This window comes from Brienomyrus brachyistius, chromosome 1 (assembly GCF_023856365.1).
Source record: "Brienomyrus brachyistius isolate T26 chromosome 1, BBRACH_0.4, whole genome shotgun sequence".
Taxonomy (NCBI): Eukaryota; Metazoa; Chordata; class Actinopteri; order Osteoglossiformes; family Mormyridae; genus Brienomyrus; species Brienomyrus brachyistius.
The window spans coordinates 36,810,954-36,827,060 of NC_064533.1; the positions used below are offsets into that span (position 1 = coordinate 36,810,954).

Here is a 16,107-nt window from a genome sequence, read left to right on the forward strand (position 1 = left end):
TGGGTTTCGCTGTAGGCACAGCAGATAAGGGCCCAGCAGATAAGGGCCCAGCTTGGGTTTCCCTGGGAACAGGTGCTCTGTGTGCTGTGCTGAGGTGAGCTCAGGTTACAGTGAGCTCACGGTGGCTATATAGCCTGTGTAGCGCAGGATATCACTGCCCACATCCACAGGAGCAGCTGGGAGAACAGGAGTATTTTTCTACATGCATGAGTACATTTTCAAAGGGAGCTGTTGCTTATAATTTTTATCTTTAGGAGCCAACAAGAGTTAAGATTTTTATTTTCCTAAAGAGTGTGCAGGCAGGGATAGGAACTTACGCAGAGTGTGTTCCCTTGCTGGGGTGTGTGTGTGTGTGGGGGGGGCATCGTTGCAATCATGGCAGAGAGCAGCCCCCGTGTCTCCCTGGAACCCTCCCTGGTGGCAGCCATGGCCGACGAGCGCGTCGAGTTCATCCGCGAGCAGGCCTTCACCTCCCTGCGGCTCAAGACCGATAAATGGAATCGCTTCATCGCCACCGAGGAGAACCAAAGGCTTCTGCTGGATTTCCTAGATAAAGGTTGTCACGAGCGCCTGGTTCTGCTCACTGGGCCGGGAGGGACGCTGCATGCTGGCGACGGGCAAGTGAGTCTGACGGGAGCCCACCCGAGCCCAGGCGGGTGGGAGTGCTCATCTCACCCAGTAGCAGGAGCTGAAAGATTATAGGCAGTGCATTGTTTCGTGGGAAACTGGGCCCATGGCATTTCTCGTGTCATTTACTGTATATATATCTGTCTCTTTGAAAAATGATTTATATTTATTTTAAAAAAAGAAACCTTTTGCATGTCAAAGATCCTTAACGTTTCTTTCTTTGAAATAAGTTGCCACTTATTTCCAGTGCTTTCGCCAGTGAAAGCATTCCCGATTTGCTTTCTTTTTCGAAGACCCCTGCACTGTGGAAAACCAAGCTTTTGTGCATCCTGAAAAAAAGGAACACGAAGGTGTCCCAGTCCAACTTCAGGAGAGAGCTTTGGCTGGGGGAGGTATCAAGCCAGTCCCTGGAACAGGTGTCGGTACTGGTCTCTGAGGTAACCCTAGTCCATCGATGCTAACGAGATATGGAGTCTGTGGGTCTTTAATCATTGATGGCTGCTCACAGTGGTATAACTTATCCTGCTTTTCATCGCGTCCGCGGGGTGGGGGGTGTCCGCTCGAGCAGGTGCTGGTTTCCATCCTGGCCAACACCAGGAACCATGGAGGCTGGCCGCAGGCTGTGTCGGAGGACATCCGCAAGCACATAGAGAAGCTGACGAGCCGTCTCACCACGCTAAGGGGCAGAGCGGAGGGCCGCACCCTGTTGCCACTGCCCCTCTGTGTGGAACAGGCTGACGAGGAGGACGAGAGGGTCTTCAGGTCAGAGACCATCACTGACTTTCCCCTGCTCACATTTCAGTCCCCTGCCGGTTATGGTGTAATAGTGAACAAATCAAGACAACGTACAATGTGCTCAAAAAGCATGCCTGAGAGCTCCAAAATAATATGTTGTTAATACACTGCTTGTTGTATTTTGATGGTCTTTCTCTATGCCCGCAGGTCAGCTGAGGGCAGCATCGACTTGCCACTGCTGTACTCCATCGAGACCATGGTCATCCAGTGGACTCAGCAGATCTGGGAGGTCCTGCAAAAGGATTCCAGCCAGGTCCTGCTGCGGGGGGACAATGCTGGGCCTGACGCCGAAATCAACTTCTGGGTCACGCAGAAAGACGACCTGCTAGGCATTCAGAAACAGGTGCGAGCCATTACAGGATTTTAATTTCACTATTAATGACATTTTGTTATTACATCAAACTAATTAAATCAAACACCTTTCTGAAAACCTCTTGGGTAGATATAATCATTGTGCCTCTCACAGTGATTATGTTTTGTGTATTAAGTTTCTTGTAGTTCCCTGCTTTATTCATTCTGCCTTCATAATCTCTTGTGTCAATTAGAAAAATCTTAAAGAAAATTAATAATTTGCCTAAATAGGAGTGCTCGGCCGGTAAAGTGCTTCATATAATGGAAAAGGCTTGTTTTACCCTTAATGTCATTCTGTTGTTCTTATTGGCTCAGTTACAGAATCCCAAAGTGGAAAAGATTATGGAGATTCTCAAGAGGATCAACAGCAGTTACGACTTAGCTTTCAGTGACATTGTAACGAAGGTAAACCGAGGTAAATATCGGAGTCGGCCCCTCGCCCTTCTTGTGCAGAGCAGCTAATCACACTTGGCTTGGGCCATCTTGGGCGTTATCAATCACGTCTTCCTCCACTGATTGTTACTGTTCATTTAAGCCAAACCCACTTGAGACAGGTAATGGGGAAGCTTACAATTTATCACCGGTGGAGCTGAAGTCCATTCGGCGTGAGATTAAAACGGCTTCAGACCAGTTCCTCTGATCAAGTGCTTGTGGAGTGAAGTTGCCCTGTAACTGTCGCCCGCACAGCCGCCCTGGAGGCAGAGGACATCGAGCTGCACCTGCGGCCTCTGAAGAGGCAGATCAGCTACCTGGAGGACTGCAGCTTTGCTGGCGTCGAGCCGCTCATTGGGCCGCTCTTCCACACCCTATGCCTGATCTGGTGCCGTTGCCACCATTACTGTGTTCCGGCTCGAATCGTGGTGCTGCTGCAAGAGTTCTGCAACCTACTCATTGAGAAGGTGCGCGTCCGTCCTGCCTTGGGCTGCCCCTGATGATACCTGGCCGATCAACATCGTTTCATTGCCTAATTAAACAAGCCATAGGCATTCAATTGTTTTGTATTGCAGTGCCCAATATTTAGGAGAACTATTTGCGAGGAGAATATTGTTTGTGGGCTTTTTATTGTCTTTGTTTTCTGCTTTTTGAGGCAGGCAGAACTCTTGAAAACCCCATTCTGTATCTTCTCCAGGCCTTCAACTACCTCATTCCTGAGGAGCTCTTTAAATTGGAGCTGGAGGAGGGGGTCGAGAGGGTCCAGCGCACCATCCACATCATCAGGAGCTTCAAGCAAAGCTTCCACCTGCACAGGGAGAAGATCAGTCAATACTACTCCAAGCGGGAGGAGGTGAAACCGTGGGACTTCCCATCCAGCCTGGTCTTCCAGAGGACTGACCACATCCTGGAGAGACTGCTGATGATAGAGGTGAGGGTTGCTGTCCTGGGAAGGACAGTGTGGCTTCCTGTAGTTAGGAAACTCGCTTCTCTGCTAATTAGCACTGGGCTACTTGAGTTCATGCATATTCAGTTGCTAACAGAAGCAGAAAGGACTCAACCAACTTCGATATGCTTTGCATAAAATAATCAGCTAACCAATTGAACATAAGCGTGACTTTAGCTTTTGGGGCAGTGAGTCCTTATGTCCGCTCAGTCCCCCAGACATCCTGACTGCCCACCCCCCCAAGACCCCAAGCTTTCCTCGCTTTTTCATCACCCTGGATAAATTAATATCTGTAAATGTATAATTCAGTTCTATACTTGCTTCATAGCTGTGATAATGCTGGCCCCGTGTCCTGCTCCATAATATTATGTCCAGGAGCTGTTTGCGTCAGCTCTGGACTTCCTGAAGCTGGAAAAGGTGGAACTAGGTGGGTGCAGGGGGAAGGTTCTCAGCGAAATGGTGTACAGCATGAACGAGGACGTCCATGACAGCTGGAGAGCCCTGCGGGAGAGCAAGTACGACCCCCTGGACTACACCAAGAAGGTGACATTCAACTGCACTTCTGACTGCTTATATATAAATATATATCCCTCTCCCCAGCCCTGTCATTTGCCATGGTGCACAGTTCACTGATGGCACCATCACAATGCCTCGTTTGCTGTCCAAGTCAGAAATGTTCTTGAGGGAGCGAGACATTCTGTAGGCCAGCGGGGAGACAGAAGCGGCTTTGTTTCTTCCAGAACACTGTTTGTAATGAAACTTACAGTGAGTTGTTTTTTTTATATAAAAAAAACCTGAAAAACAACAACAGGCAGTTGTCTGCGAGGGAGACAGCTCTCCAGAAGAAGTGACCTGTAGGAAAAGAATACATGATTGAATAATAAACGGAAGTGCACAATTTAGAGTAGAAAGGAGTCGTTCTAAGTGTCCGTCTTTTGAGCTGGTTTTGGTTTCGAGGGTGTCGCTCTCTGCCGAAGGCTCCCTTTCAGTTCGCCACTCTGCCTCAATTGCTCTGTAATTGCTCACAGTCTACCTCATCTTCTATTTCATCCCATGAAAAGTACATAAATACCATAACTGTACCCTACATGGGGACAACTCAGTAATGGAATAACACTGGGAAGATGTGCTGTACTGGCAAGCCAACTAGTACTGTATATTGCTTTTTTTGTCTACTAACATGATTTTTGTTTCATGCAGTGTTATTTGGCTACATAGTATTTTAATTTCAATGTATTGTATCGGCTGATATAACATGAGCCAATTTTTACAGCCGATAACTTCCTTTAAAATGGTGACCCATATTGCTTTGCACGCCCACATACTAAACAGTCAGAAAAATGTTCGCTGTGTGGATATTAGGGAAAGGTATGTTAGAAATGCTTTTTGCAAACATTGCACTGCTAAAATTGAATGAGAAGAATATACAAATAAACATTTCAACACCACAAATTTGATTGCACCCCTTAAGGCGAGACAGAGAAGAGTTTCCTAAAAACAAACCCTACAGTACTTCGGAATAACGCTAGTGAATCAGTAATGCAAACATTTGACAGCAAAAGAAAATTTAGAGCAGACAGCGCAAAATCAAAAAATATTATTTAGAAAATTACAGAGTTCATCACACTTGATGATCAGCCCTCGTCTGTTATAAAAGTTATAAATATATAAGATGTGTACAGATACAAGATGTAGAGCTCTGGGACTGTTGTAGGCCAGAGTCAGTGGTTTTGTATAAAAAAAAATAATTCTTTTGCATGTTTTTGGAATGCAATTATCTTAAAATTTATTTATTATTATTATTATTATTAATAATAATAATAATAATAATAATAATAATAATCGATACTTTATTAATCCCTGTAGGGAAATTGTCTTTACGCCTCCCACAACTTGCTCTTTTTCATACAGTAAGTTGTCTGCGAAGGGCTGCCACCCGTAGCGGCGCCCAGGGAGCTGGGGGTTAAGGGCCTCGCTCAAGGACCCGCAGTCTGAGGCTGGGTTTGAACCTTGAATTTGGGTGGTGTCCCTTTAAACTTTTTTAAGTTGAACCTCCCAAACAATCTGTATCGTTATCAGTGCCTCTGTCAGTTTTTTAAATAACCAGCTATTGGTATTGGACTGAAATTTCCTTATCAGCGCATCACTAACAGTAATGCTGTAAAAGTCCTAGGCGGTGAAAGAAAATAATGTTTAAATCATTTTAGTATAAAACTATGATATTATGTCTGTGGAAGTGTGTTAACTTAGGCTTTTCAAAACCTCTCCAGAAATCACCCCATTATTGTGGTGAATATATATAGAGAATATACTGTATGTACTGTACATAGTCACAGAATGCCTCTGGCATGGGGGTTGGGTGGGATGCCAGTGCAATGCATAGAAGTCACACACACACACACACACACACACACACATACACACACACACACACACACACACACACATACACACACACACACACACACACACACACACACAATATGATACAGTATGTTGCACACTTTCTGATATTCGTACTTTAAACACTGAAATCTTTGCATATCCTGTTTTCACCATCATCTCCATTGGTTTTCTTGTTCGGGATGATGTGACCTTCACCGTCATCTGACAGCTAGGCGATGAAACAAACTTAGTCTGCAGTTGTTCACTGCTGTTTTCTCCAGTCAAGGAAGCTCAGTGTGGATCTACTCAATAGCCTAATACTGTCTTTTTACTAAACATGTTCAGTGTTGTAGCAGGTTATTTATTTTGTCACAAACACAGAGAGCAGAAGCTACAGAGAGCCAGGGGCCACAGGGGGTGGGGAGCAGGGATGTTATATAATGGGGTTTTCAGGTGTCTTGGAAGGGTTTGGTTGCCCAATGTAACCCATTTCTGGGGAATGACAGCTGATATCGGTGTTGCCCCTTGCTCCCTGATTCTCTAGAGTTGGTTCCTTGCTCCCTGTGGCCCCTGGCTCTCTGTGGCCCCTGGCTCTCTGTGGTTCCTTGCTCCCTGTGGCCCCTGACTCTCTGTGGCCCTTGGATGTCTGTGGCCCCTGGCTGTCTATGGCCCTTGGCTCTCTGTGGCCCCTAGTTGTCTGGGGCTCCTTGCTCTCTGTGGTTCCTTGCTCCCTGTGGTCCCTGGCTCTCTGTGGCCCTTGACTCTCTGTGGTTCCTTCCTCTATGTGGCCCCTTTCTCCATGTGGCCCCTCACTCTCTGTGGCATCTGACTGTGGCCCCTTGCTCTCTGGGCCACCTTGCTGTCTGACAGCCAGGGGCCACAGAAAGCCAGGATCCTCGACAGCGAGAGAGAGAAGGTTAGATGGGCACCGTTAAGACAGAAAATAGTAAGCCTCCAATCAAAATTATCTCCACCATCCTGGTTCATGCTCCAGAAGGTATTTTATTGCTAATGAGTGCATGTTTAGCTCTTGAAAGTCATATTTTAGAGTGGGTCTCTGTTGTTCCTTGCTCCATGTGGTTCCCGGCTGTCTGTGGCCCCTGGCTCTCTGTGGCCCTTGACTCTCTGTGGTTCCTTGCTCTATGTGGCCCTTGACTCGCTGTGGCCCCTGGCCCTCTCTGGTCCTTGATTGTCTGTGGCCCCTTTCTCCATGTGGCCCCTGGCTCTCTGTGGCATCTAACTGTGGCCCCTTGCTCTCTGGGTCACCTTACTGTCTGTGGCCCCTGACTGTGTGTGGCCCCTGGCTCTCTGTGGCCCCTGACTGTCTGTGGCCCCTTTCTCCATGTGGCCTCTGGCTCTCTGTGGCCCCTGGCTCTCTGTGGCATCTGATTGTGGCCCCTTGCTGTCTGGGCCACCTTGCTGTCTGTGGCCCCTAACCCTCTGTGGTTCCTTGCTCCATGTGGCCCCTGGCTCTCTTTGGTTCCTTACTCCCTGTGGCCCTTGGCTCACTGTGGCCCCTGGCTCTCTGTAGCCCCTGACTGTCTGTGGCCGCATTCTCCATGTGGCCCCTGGCTCTCTGTGATTCCTTGCTCCCTGTGGCCCCTAGCTCTCTGTGGCCCTTGGCTGTCTGTGGCCCCTGGCTGTCTATGGCCCTTGGCTCTTTGTGGCCCCTGGTTGTCTGTGGCCCCTAGTTGTCTAGGGCTCCTTACTCTCTGTGGCTCCTTGCTCCCTGTGACACCTGCCTCTTTGGCCCTTGGATCTTTGTGGCTCCTGATTCTCTGTGGTATCTGACTGTGGCCCCTTGCTCTCTAGGCCACCTTTCTTTCTGTGGCGCCTGGCTCTTTGTGACCCCTGGCTTTCTCTGGCCCCTGGATGTCTGTGGCCCCTTGCTCTCTGTGGTTCTTTGCTCCCTGTGTCCCCTGGCTCTCTGTGGTTTCTGGCTGTCTGTGGCCCCTTTCTCTCTGTTGTTCCTTGCTCCCTGTGGCCCCTTGCTCTCTGTGGCTTCTGACTGTGGCCCCTTGCTCTCTCGGCCACCTTGTTGTCTGTGGCTCCTTGCTTCCTGTGGCCCCTGGCTGTCTGTGGCTCCTTGCTCCCTGTGGCCCTGGCTCTCTGTGGCATCTGACTGTTGCGCCTTGCTCTCTGGGCCACCTTGCTGTCTGTGGCCCCTGGCACTCTGTAGCTGCTAGCTCCCTGTGGCCCCTGGTTGTTTATAGTTCCTTGCTTCCTGTGGCCCCTGTCTCTCTGTGGCCCCTGGCTGTCTGTGACTCCTTGCTCCATGTGGCCCCTGGCTCTCTGTGGCATTTGGCTGTGGCCTCTTGCTCTCTGGGCCATCTTGCTGTCTGTAGCCCCTGGCTCTTTGTAGTTCCTTGCTCCATGTGGCCCCTGGCTGTTTGTAGCTCCTTGCTCCCTGTGGCCCCTGGATCTCTATAGCTGCTTGCTCCCTGGGGCCCCTGGATCTCTGTGGCTCCTTGCTCCCTGTAGCTCCTGGCTCTATACAGCTGCTTGCTCCCTGTGGCCCCTGGATCTCTGTGGCCCCAGGATTGTTTGTGGCTCCTTGTGCCCTTTGGCCCCTGGCTCTCTGTGGCCCTTTTGTGGCCCTTGTTCTCTGTGGCCCCTAACTTTCTGTGGCTCCTGTGTACTGTTACTGTAATGTGGGCAGCATTTTTGTTCACTTGACAGATGCGAATGGGGGGAGCATGGCTGTGGTGGTCCCTCGATCTCTACAGCAAAGAGTTTTTATCGTTGGCTCTAATTAGGTGCCTTCTTGTCTTGGCAAAATTGCAGGTTTACAATTTAGAACCTTTCGCATTGTTATTTTTGAAAGGTGTTAAGTGCAATTTTACTGTTGTTTTAACCAATATAAATAATATATACATGTATATATAAATCCAAATTCTGAAAATAAAGAAATTGTTTACATTTCGAGACAGATGGCATTCTTGTTACTGGCTTGACGATAAATAATGGCACCGCCAGTACATTACCGGTTCTGAAAGAAACTTTGTGCTAATATGAAATTTTCGTCTATATATAGACGCACACATATTAGTGAAGGGACTCAGGGGTTAGCCTGTGGGTGCCCGCAGAGGCAGAGATGATTGTCGTCAGACTCCTGGTGGTAGTTGTAATGTCTCCTGGTTCCTCTGGGCCGCTGATGGCAGGGTTGGCACGGGTAATACGCGCAAAGCCAGCCAGTGTCTGGGATGTGCGCCGGGTCCAATGATGTACATATCATTTTCCTCACTTACTGATTGAAGACTGTAATCTTTGCAGGACTTTCTCTTTGATTACACCCGTCTCATGGAGCAAAACAAGGACTTTGATCAGCGGATGGGCACCGTGCTCCACCTGGCCTTTCAGCATTCAAGGGGGCTGCAGTCCGCCTTTAAGGTGAGCACAATTTTACCCCCATTTACACTGTCATTACGCGCCGAGTGGACAGTTGGCAGGCGCCCAGGGGCTTCCGCAGACCCCACAGGCACGCTGCTTAGTTTGATTTCCACGGCTGTTTGCCCTTGTCTGCGTTCTGAATCCACACACTTAGATAAAATTGCTGTTAGATATGGGAAGCTCTTACCTGCCGTTTTCACCAGTATTGTGGATCCAAAGTTTTAAACTGGAAAGCAGATTGGGCCGTTGAAAGGCTTCACCCTGCACCCTTCATTGTATGAGTGTAGTGCGCTGGCAGCAATCAAGCTGCTCCCATTTGTTGTGGTAGCTCCTTCAGATGTTCGGAACCCTTCTGGAGAGACCAGGGATCAACAAGCTATTTACCTCCAACTACATCATCCTGCTGCACGTGTTCGAGGAGGAGATGATCTGCTGTCAGGAGGTCCTCGACAGCCAGAGAGAGAAGGTTAGATGGGCACCGTTAAGACAGAAAATAGAAAAAAGCCTCCAATCAAAATGCCATTATCTCCACCATCCTGGTTCATGGTCCAGAAGGTATTTCATTGCTAACGAGGGCATGTTTAGCTCTTGAAAGTCGTATCTCTGGGCTCTGTGATTATGAGAGCATATTCAGTTCTTGGGGTCACATACCTCATACTGTCATGCTCATTTCTTTGGCAATCTTTCTCTGTCTTCTACCCTTTGTGTTCTCTAGCTTTGGGATAGCTACTCTCTAAAGAACAGAGCAGCACTGACTGAATTCTGGTTCCGTGTGCTATTGCAGCTGCAGAATGGCTGTGCTGTGCTGAGTAAAAACATACCTGCGGTGGCAGGGCACCTGAAGTGGTCCCAGGAGCTGCGTGACAGAATCCTGGCCAGCCGTAGCAACCTCACCAACCTGACTCACATGTAGGCCACGCCTCTCAGCTTCCCACCCTGCTGCCGGGGACAGAAACACAGCATCTTCTACCATAGTCTAATTTCCTGATAGACCATACTAAGCACAAATCCTTATCTGACAGTATCAATAATGAAAATGCATTGTCTTTTTTTAAATAATCTTTGTAAACCACTTTCATATAGTTGTGGAGTTATTTTGATTGGAGTATTTATTAAACACAGTGTTGTAGACTTTGATAACATCTTGAGTCTAGCCAGCATCCGGACAAGGATCTGACACATGATCCACTCCTAGATGTGATGTTCTGCCACTGTCAAGCTCACAGTCACCTCTAACATAGAAATGTAGTCACAGGCAGTTTAAACGTCAATATATCTTGAGGATGTCAGACAGTATGCTTACATGTATGTGTGCATATTTTCTTAGGCCTATCGGTATAAGCAAAGTAGAGCAGGCGCTGAAGAAATGTGAAAGACTTCTGGAGCTCCTGGAACAACACGATGAGGAGATCTACTCATCCTGGACAGCAGGGCTTGAAGAGTTGTGCCATACTCACCTTCAAGAGCCTCTGCTCACCTTCAACTCGGAAACAGATCTTCTTGAGGTTAACTTCAACCCAGCGGTAAGTCGCTCAGAGCTTCGTAAATCTCATTGGGATATTGATTATGAATGTTGAGATAACACCCACTGGATTAGAGATCTTGAATTGATGCTTGCTGCCTGTATCTGATAGTTGACTTCAGTTTTACGGGAGGTGAAATATCTGGGAATGCTGAAATACAGTGACATACCAAAGGCGGCCCTCCAACTGTACTCAAAGAGAGAGACTTTGTACTTGGTGAGTTTTTCTACTTTGTCTGCTTTTGAAAGTTCTCCCCTGTTAGTCGCTCACATCACGCAGAACCATGTCTATTCAGGGAACCACCGCCATTCAGCTGTAACTCAATCAGTAGAAAATAGAATATGCTAGATTATGTATCTCACACCTCACACCTGCCCTGACAAAATGAAGTAATATACTGCAGACCATTTCATTAATCTTGTTTGTCACAGTAGACTAGTTTTGTTAAATGAAAGCTTTTGACAAGAAAGTAAATACCCACTTTATCGAAAGTCCATTTCTCATTAGCCAGGAATCCCAAGAGTGAAAGATTTATGGAAATTGCCCCTTTCGCTGAGCTTTACTGCATGTCCTGCAACTTTAGAGCTGTCATCATCATCACTAACTCCTGTTCTGTTTCCAGAGCAATCAGGCAACGGCATCATAGTGTAGCTGAGCGTGTTTGGACTCCTCAGTGTAATCTCCACTATATCACTTATTGTTCCCATAGCCCTGTAATACATATGCAGTATGTTGAATATATGCCTGTTAAAGCTTCACGTGAACATGGACATGTAACTTAACTGTGCTGAAAGCACGTCCCCCTGATGCTCCATGGTGACGGTTGATGCAGGTTTGACCATAAAAGCACAAGCGCAGTATTTGTTATATGAGCGGCCCAGTTTATTCATGGTACTTTCAGTTCTCCTGTTTCCTGGTGCTACCTGCTCCACAGCAGGTGAAATGTCATTGTGCACTCACATCAATCACACCACTAGTCTCTGTGAATCAAACGTCTAGATGCTTATTTATTATTTATTGATATGTATTTTTATTTTGATTTATTTTTGAAGTGCTGGTGAAATTAATAACTTAGTAGTAATATATTCTGTGAATACAGTATAAAATCCACTATAATATACCCTACTAGTGACACAACGTTTTGAGCTCTTTGTCTTTCATTGGATTTCGTTGACACTGTTAGCCACGTTAGCTGTGGAAAGAGGGATGAAATCATTTCAACTACTAAGCTTGTGGGATTGCTGTACCTGGTTCAGTGGTACAGTAGCAGCCTTATCTCCAGTGACTGGTCAAGCCCTCGCATGTCGTCTCTCTCGCTTTGTAGTACACCCAGACCCTGTCCCTGGTCACACGCTTCTACAACAGACTTCACGGCACCATTCTGGAGGTGGAGCTGCATTTAGTTCAGGAGGACATGGAACGGGTGGGAAGGCAGCTGCGTCCTGCACTGGAGAGCCTTTGTTGGGGTCAGGAGGACTTGTGGGATTACATTCAGCAGAGTCGGGACCTGGTGCAGGATGTGGACGGCCGGGTGCAGAGGAGCAAGGCCAACGTGGAGGCCATGCAGGAGTTGATGCAGAGCTTCTACCAGGCTCCCTTTGCGGGGGGGAGGAGCCAGCGGCACGGCGGCCTCCTGACCGTCGGTCTCGTGGATGACAGTATCCACAGGCAGTATGTCCTGATCGCTGCCACCGGGGATAAGATCCACCAACTGCTCCAGGTAGCTTCTAACCCTAAGCCTGCTCACCCCATGGTGTTCAGCTTGCATGTTAATGAAATCGAATGAGCATTTCCAAGCTGTCATTTTAATTTCTGAGGGCATCCTGTCATGGAGATTGATCCGAAACAAAAAGATCATGACAGTGACTCAGCTAAACATTTCCGAGACATTTGTCGAAATAGATGGGTATGATTTGCTTGAAATTGCTTGCACAGTTCTAAATGTCAGTGTGCACGTTTCACCAGCCTTTAGGCTGCGCTGTGTATGTCAGGAACTCGTCTGAGCGGTTTGTATTTCCCGTACCCAGGAGAACCAGGAGCTGCTTTGTGCCGACCCCGGATCAGCAGAGTGGCAAGCGTACACAGATTACATCGACCGTATCATCCTGCGGGGCTTTGTTGGCGCTGTCCGCTGCCGCTTGCAGTACTTCGTTGAGAACACGGACCCTGCCTTCAGTATCACGCCCCTGTTTGAAGTTCAGCTTGTCCTCAATGGCAGTGACATGAGCTTTAGGCCCCCAATTAATCTCACCAAGAGAGACAATTTCTATGACATGATTGACAGGATGTTGGATAACATTTTTAAAATGGCTTCCTGCATACGAAGAGTAGCTAAGCACAACCAGACAGAGACTTATCAGGTGAGATAGTCCTCCCAGAAATTATGTACAACTTAAATGGATATAATACAGAAATATTGTGAGCAATTCAAGCAGAGGATTTACTGTGGTGCATAGAAATCTTACTGACTTCCCAGATTAGTTTTTTTCCCCTTATTCAGTCCCTCAGTCAGTCCCTCAGTCCCTAATGAACAGCTGGATGAACAGAGTTGTTATTCCAAATTGTGCCAAAAAAGGATGGGAAATTATGGACATTGTTAGATAATTAGGCTTGTCTTGGGAGACAATTTAATAACAGCCAAAAATGCAAAAGATGTGTCGTTCTTTGCCCAAGGTGCTGATCTTCAGTGCTGATGAGCTCAATAGGGAGAAAATCGTTCTGGGCAAAGAGCATCGTTATTTCTAGCAGCCAGGCTGCTTGTGTGTTTGCACAACACAGTTTGAAGTGACAGGATGCCCTTTGCTGACAGGTCTTTGTGCACTTCATCTGCATCAACCAACAATCGCTGTAGCACATTAGGCCTTAAATGCAATTTTCTGGATATCAATATAAGGGGTAACACCCCCACTAAGACATGACCCCCCCCACCTCTTCTGCACCTCTGAACCTTCAGCCAGATCTTGACCAGGTGGCAGAGTTAGCCGAACTTTCCCAGGTCATCCGCAGCCGGGTCCAAGACACCATCGCCAAGGTAACGGAGTTCCGGGGCACGTTTGCCAGCTACCGCTACCTGTGGATGGACGACCGTGCGGAGTTCATGAGGCAGTTCCTGCTCTACGGCCACGTGCTGAGCGCCGAAGAGATGGAGCTTTATGCTGACTATGAGCTGGCCAAGAATCCACCCAAGCTGGAGAACTTCAAAGAGCAGGTACCTTTGACAATGAGCCTCAGGTAGGCCACTTGGTCCTTCTTGAAGCAGTTCTTAGTTTTCTAGAGGTAATTTCCTCTAAATAAACTATATTTTTCTATTTAATAATTTAATCTGTTGATAAGTTGTTTACCTACCTCAAAATAGTGTATATAGTATCCTGCTTGTAGTACTTCTGCAGTACTGCTATGCATCAGGTTTTGTGTAAATGGCTTTCTTCTGACTTACTCCATAATTTCTACTGATTTGGTTCTTTCACTAGATCAGCAGCTTCGAGTCGTTGTACGTCACAGTCAGTAAGTTGGAGGACAAGAAGATTTTCGCTGGCTGGTGCCAGGTTGACATCAAGCCATTTAAGGTTTCCCTGATGAACATGATCAAGAAGTGGAGCTGGATGTTCAAGGAGCACCTGCTCAATCATGTCGTCAATAGGTTGGTGTTGGGCTCTTGGTTGGTGCAGTGAAGAGAATGGGGTCCTTGTTCTTACCATGAACTCTGAAGAGCTGTAAATTGTTAAAATGAGCACAGAAGAATGTATCCAATAAAAGCTATTTAAATCATTAAAACAGAGTCAGTGCTTCTAAAGAGTACCTAAATATTTTGAATTTAGCACTCTCTGTAATGCCTTATCTCACTGATTTCTTTGTTTCAGTGTCCAAGAGCTTGCGACCTTCATCCAGAGAACAGAAGAAGGGCTGTCCAGCAAGGTGTCTGACGGAGACTATGCAGTCCTGGTGGACATTATGAGACACCTCATGGCTATTCGGGACAGACAGATCTCCACCAGCCAACACTTCAAACCTCTCAAGTGTACAGCGGCCCTCCTCAAGAGTTATGGACAGCAACTCCCAGAAGATGTCTACATGCAGCTGGAGGTTAGGAGAACCACCGTGACCAGTGTCATGCATCATATCACTCCTATTAAGTATGTAGTAAACGATAATGAGAAGAATAGGTGCTGACAATGACCAAATAAACATTGAAGAGCTTACCATTTAGAGAAGTAAAACTGTTTGACAGCATCATCTGAACCTGGGATTAACTAGCTAAACAAATTACTTCCGATCAGATTCATCTGCATTGCTCCTGGGTGGTGTTTTCTAGAGAAGGTTCTTATATATTTGCCCAGTCACATACTTGCTGATTGTGGGACTGTGCTTTGAATGCTGTCTTTCCTTGGAATAGAATTCAAGGAGTCAGTTTTGTCATCTTGGTAATTCATTGCATACATATGCTTATATGTTAGTGTAAATGGTATAAGTGAATTTGACTATCATAGTTAAACAGGTTTGGGGCCATTTTGACAATCTCTCCAGGAGCTACCGGAGAAGTGTGAGAATCTGAAGAAGGTTGCGCTGACAGTGAAGCACGAGGTGGCGCCGCTGCAGTCCAGCGAGGTCTCTGTTATCAGGAGGAAATGTGTCCGATTGGAGGTGAGGGAGCCTTTGTGCGCAGAAGCACAGCACTTTTCCCCCTTTGTACCCATAACAAGCTTCCAGTAGGCTCCAGCGAAGCGACAAATTGTAAACTCCTCGGCAAGGCCCCGTGGAAAGATAACCATTCTGTTTTTGTTGGTAATGTGCTGGGGGCCGGATCAGATAACACTACTCCGGAATGGAAGTGATGGTACCTTCCTTTGTAAGGAGATCGGTGTTTACTGCCCTATCCTCATATTCACCGATTGCCAGAAATACGTTCATTTTTCCACAATACATATTTCAATACATATTTATTAATAATACATGTATTTCTTTTTTAGTCCGCAATATTGTGTATAGACAGATGCATGTGCGTGTTAGCAGGCATATGTATCTGTGCATTCGCATTATTGTGAACCAAAAAGCAAAGATAAATGATATCCTTTGTCTTTTTTGATGCATTGTAAGAATTTTTTAAAGCGTTTTCTTTCTTTTTTTTTTTTTTTTAAAAAAAGATTCCTTTTCAAAACTGAAATTGCTTATTCTTTGAATTTTCATTCTGAGCAGACAGAGCAAATTTGTCATTGAACACAGAAGCTCAGCTATCTAATTAGAGCTTAATAAAATGGCAAATGATTTAATGCCACTGTAATCCATATTCTTAAATGTAGAATGCGGTTGTCCAATAAAATAAGGCTTATTAAAGAGACGTTTTATGGTGTTCTCTTTCAAACTCTTATATTTGTGGTCTAATCCCTATAAAACTGTGTGAAGCTCATTACAGCCGCCACAGTTATGTTTCAAGGCTGTTCCCATTATTTCAGCGGTGTGAGGCCTGTCAGCTCTCTACCAGCACCCAAATCAAGCTGTCAATTACAGCATGTGTTTATGGAAATTACATATTTGTTAACATGCAGGGGGAAATGTGCTTTCAGATCAAGCAGCATGAATTCAGGGAACATTTTCGCAATGAAATCATCTTTCGGATTGACACACGTGATCCGTATGTGCTCATGGACAAGGTAAGCACTT

The 16,107-nt window shown here is 46.5% G+C and overlaps 1 protein-coding gene across 1 annotated transcript in view; it reads left to right on the forward strand.

Annotated features, from left to right (window-relative positions):
• The first annotated feature begins 1,272 nt into the window (after window positions 1–1,272).
• Window positions 1,273–16,107, forward strand: part of dnah9l (dynein, axonemal, heavy polypeptide 9 like) — a 67,826-nt gene continuing 52,991 nt past the window's right edge. The window contains exons 1-18 of the mRNA XM_049006337.1: window positions 1,273–1,389; window positions 1,570–1,765; window positions 2,089–2,188; window positions 2,461–2,672; window positions 2,903–3,136; window positions 3,527–3,694; window positions 8,810–8,926; window positions 9,255–9,392; window positions 9,711–9,835; window positions 10,254–10,449; window positions 10,561–10,665; window positions 11,774–12,169; window positions 12,477–12,809; window positions 13,403–13,657; window positions 13,920–14,089; window positions 14,310–14,532; window positions 14,974–15,090; window positions 16,011–16,097. Of these exons, the coding sequence (XP_048862294.1) occupies window positions 1,619–1,765; window positions 2,089–2,188; window positions 2,461–2,672; window positions 2,903–3,136; window positions 3,527–3,694; window positions 8,810–8,926; window positions 9,255–9,392; window positions 9,711–9,835; window positions 10,254–10,449; window positions 10,561–10,665; window positions 11,774–12,169; window positions 12,477–12,809; window positions 13,403–13,657; window positions 13,920–14,089; window positions 14,310–14,532; window positions 14,974–15,090; window positions 16,011–16,097 (3,123 nt within the window). The 5' untranslated portion in view covers window positions 1,273–1,389; window positions 1,570–1,618. The remainder of the gene's footprint in view (window positions 1,390–1,569; window positions 1,766–2,088; window positions 2,189–2,460; window positions 2,673–2,902; window positions 3,137–3,526; window positions 3,695–8,809; window positions 8,927–9,254; window positions 9,393–9,710; window positions 9,836–10,253; window positions 10,450–10,560; window positions 10,666–11,773; window positions 12,170–12,476; window positions 12,810–13,402; window positions 13,658–13,919; window positions 14,090–14,309; window positions 14,533–14,973; window positions 15,091–16,010; window positions 16,098–16,107) is intronic.